The 1,903-nt window shown below is 34.7% G+C and overlaps 1 protein-coding gene across 1 annotated transcript; it reads right to left on the bottom strand.

Annotated features, from left to right (window-relative positions):
• Positions 1-1,044: 1,044 nt before the first annotated feature.
• LOC116167893 (odorant receptor Or2-like) lies at positions 1,045-1,640 on the bottom strand. Its single transcript, XM_031483486.1, has 3 exons — positions 1,512-1,640; positions 1,198-1,458; positions 1,045-1,146 (listed from the first exon to the last, which is right to left on the bottom strand). Exons 1-3 carry the CDS (start codon positions 1,551-1,553, stop codon positions 1,090-1,092), a joined length of 360 nt encoding a protein of 119 aa, XP_031339346.1. The 5' UTR covers positions 1,554-1,640; the 3' UTR covers positions 1,045-1,089.
• Between the last annotated feature and the right edge of the window lie 263 nt (positions 1,641-1,903).

Here is a 1,903-nt window from a genome sequence, read left to right as displayed (position 1 = left end):
GTTACAACAATTTTAAGTTTGGTGAAATGGGCATTGCCAACTTCACGGACCTCATTTATTTAAACGTAAAAACAAAACCAAGTAACTAACAGCACAAGCACAATGAAATGATCAAATTTCATTTGTTTTTTTGGGTAGGTAACCTAATATAGATGTGCTTTTTAATTTATTAAATATAACTCATTTTCTGTTTATTTTTCAATTTCCATAAGGTACAATTGACGGAAAAATATTGTAACCATCTCGTGTGTTAATTATTAGTGAAAATCTCGTCTTTGACTGTCAATTGTCAATCATTAAGTAACGCACTTATTGGTTAAATAACTATTAATATACATTCATCTTAATACTATAATTTATATTGACCCAACAGGTTTTCTTTTTGGTCAGTTCCTTTTTTTCCCATTTTCAAAATTAATTTTTGCAATGTAATTTTTTTAGATTAAATTTCCGTTTACACATGGACTCGTTTTATCTCAATACTGTACTTGACCTTCACTATAACAAGCAGTACATTGTGACGTTTTAACACACCCTAGTACGAGGTCCTATTATTTAGATGGTTTTGTCTGGACTAGACGATCCTGTTCCTTGTGGATCAGTTAGTTTGGGTGAGAAAATTTAAAGGCCGGCTCAATGTGGATTTGAATTTTGAAAATCTTGATCCCGGAACAAGGAAAGGATTGGAATTTGAAAAACCACAATGGCCAGCTAAAACTGTGTATATTCGACTACCGCAACCCGTTACTCTACGACACACCAAAAAGCAGGCAATCCAACATGGGATGTTAATTGCAACATCGAGATCATAAAAGAGCTTAATTCATCTTTTTCGTAGTAGTCTTAAAAGTCTCCTGATAGCTTATTCATGAAGGATGCACATAGGAAGCAGAAGGCGACAAATGTTTTTATTATGCTATTACCTATAGTGATCCGTGTTCAAAAGCAACAGCAAACAGCATTAGCTAAACGATAGTGAATTTTGTAGTGACACTAAATTGCAGTATTGTATATTTTACACAATTATTGTAGTTTTCTTTGCACCTTAAAAACGGTCTATATTGAATCTCACCCAACACACATTTGTTCCTATTTCCCTTGGCGGCTCTCCAACAGAGTGTAGTAAGAAAAAGAGGCTTTTAGGATCTGGAAATAATGAAAATAGTTAGGAGGTCTCAATTTTCGTTCGCAACTTACTGTAACTGCTGCAACCATCGTAAGAGGTGCAAATTGTCCAATCGTAAATGAAACGGACCTCTGAGTTCTTGCTATACATAAAATTAAACATTTTTGAAATGCCAAGTTGGTTCCGATAAAATCAATTTCGTAAAATGAATAAGCGAAAGCTTCATTCTCCGTAATCACCTCCTGTGTAAAATAGCAGTCGACGAAAAACAGTACCAAAGGTCCAATGATATAGTACAAAAGCTGTAAATGTTCGGTGGTAAATTGTTGCATCTGGCGAAAAATTTTATTTTAGCAGAGATTGCACCGTATATTAGTTTACTTACATTTGATATGCGTAACATAGCGAGACAAGCAAAAAACGACATGGTAATAAAACTAGCCAGCACACATTTGTTAAATATCAATTCAGTTTCGCTCGCAACTTCGATAACGAAATTATAATGCTCGACAACTCTTTTGAATTGCCTTTGAAAGTATACAAATGGTATATCATGTTGATACACTAACCCCCTCTCCAATTGGTTCTCGGTGCAAAATTCCTCCTTTGCATTTGCGATTAGCTGTTGAACGCTTAACTTCAGATATTTAAAGTGGAGTTTCAATTGTATCATGATGCTTATCTTCATGGTGTCCATTACCACGTATTCGAAACACAAGAAAGTGACTACCGTGAATTGCAAAATTAAACAACCCGTAAAGCTGTAATTCATGGCCC

The sequence above is a fragment of the Photinus pyralis genome, unplaced genomic scaffold (genome assembly GCF_008802855.1).
Source record: "Photinus pyralis isolate 1611_PpyrPB1 unplaced genomic scaffold, Ppyr1.3 Ppyr1.4_LG4, whole genome shotgun sequence".
Taxonomy (NCBI): domain Eukaryota; kingdom Metazoa; phylum Arthropoda; class Insecta; order Coleoptera; family Lampyridae; genus Photinus; species Photinus pyralis.
The sequence above is the reverse complement of the archived record's forward strand: the minus strand, read 5'-3'. Positions and strand labels throughout refer to the sequence as shown.

Coding starts and splice junctions, on each gene's coding strand:
- LOC116167893 (XM_031483486.1), bottom strand. CDS start 1,553: ATGTCGTTTTTTGCTTGTCTCGCTATGTTACGCATATCAAAT. Junction 1,459..1,511: donor CTATGTTACGCATATCAAAT/GTAAGTAAACTA, acceptor ATTTTTCGCCAG/ATGCAACAATTTACCACCGA. Junction 1,147..1,197: donor CGATGGTTGCAGCAGTTACA/GTAAGTTGCGAA, acceptor CATTATTTCCAG/ATCCTAAAAGCCTCTTTTTC.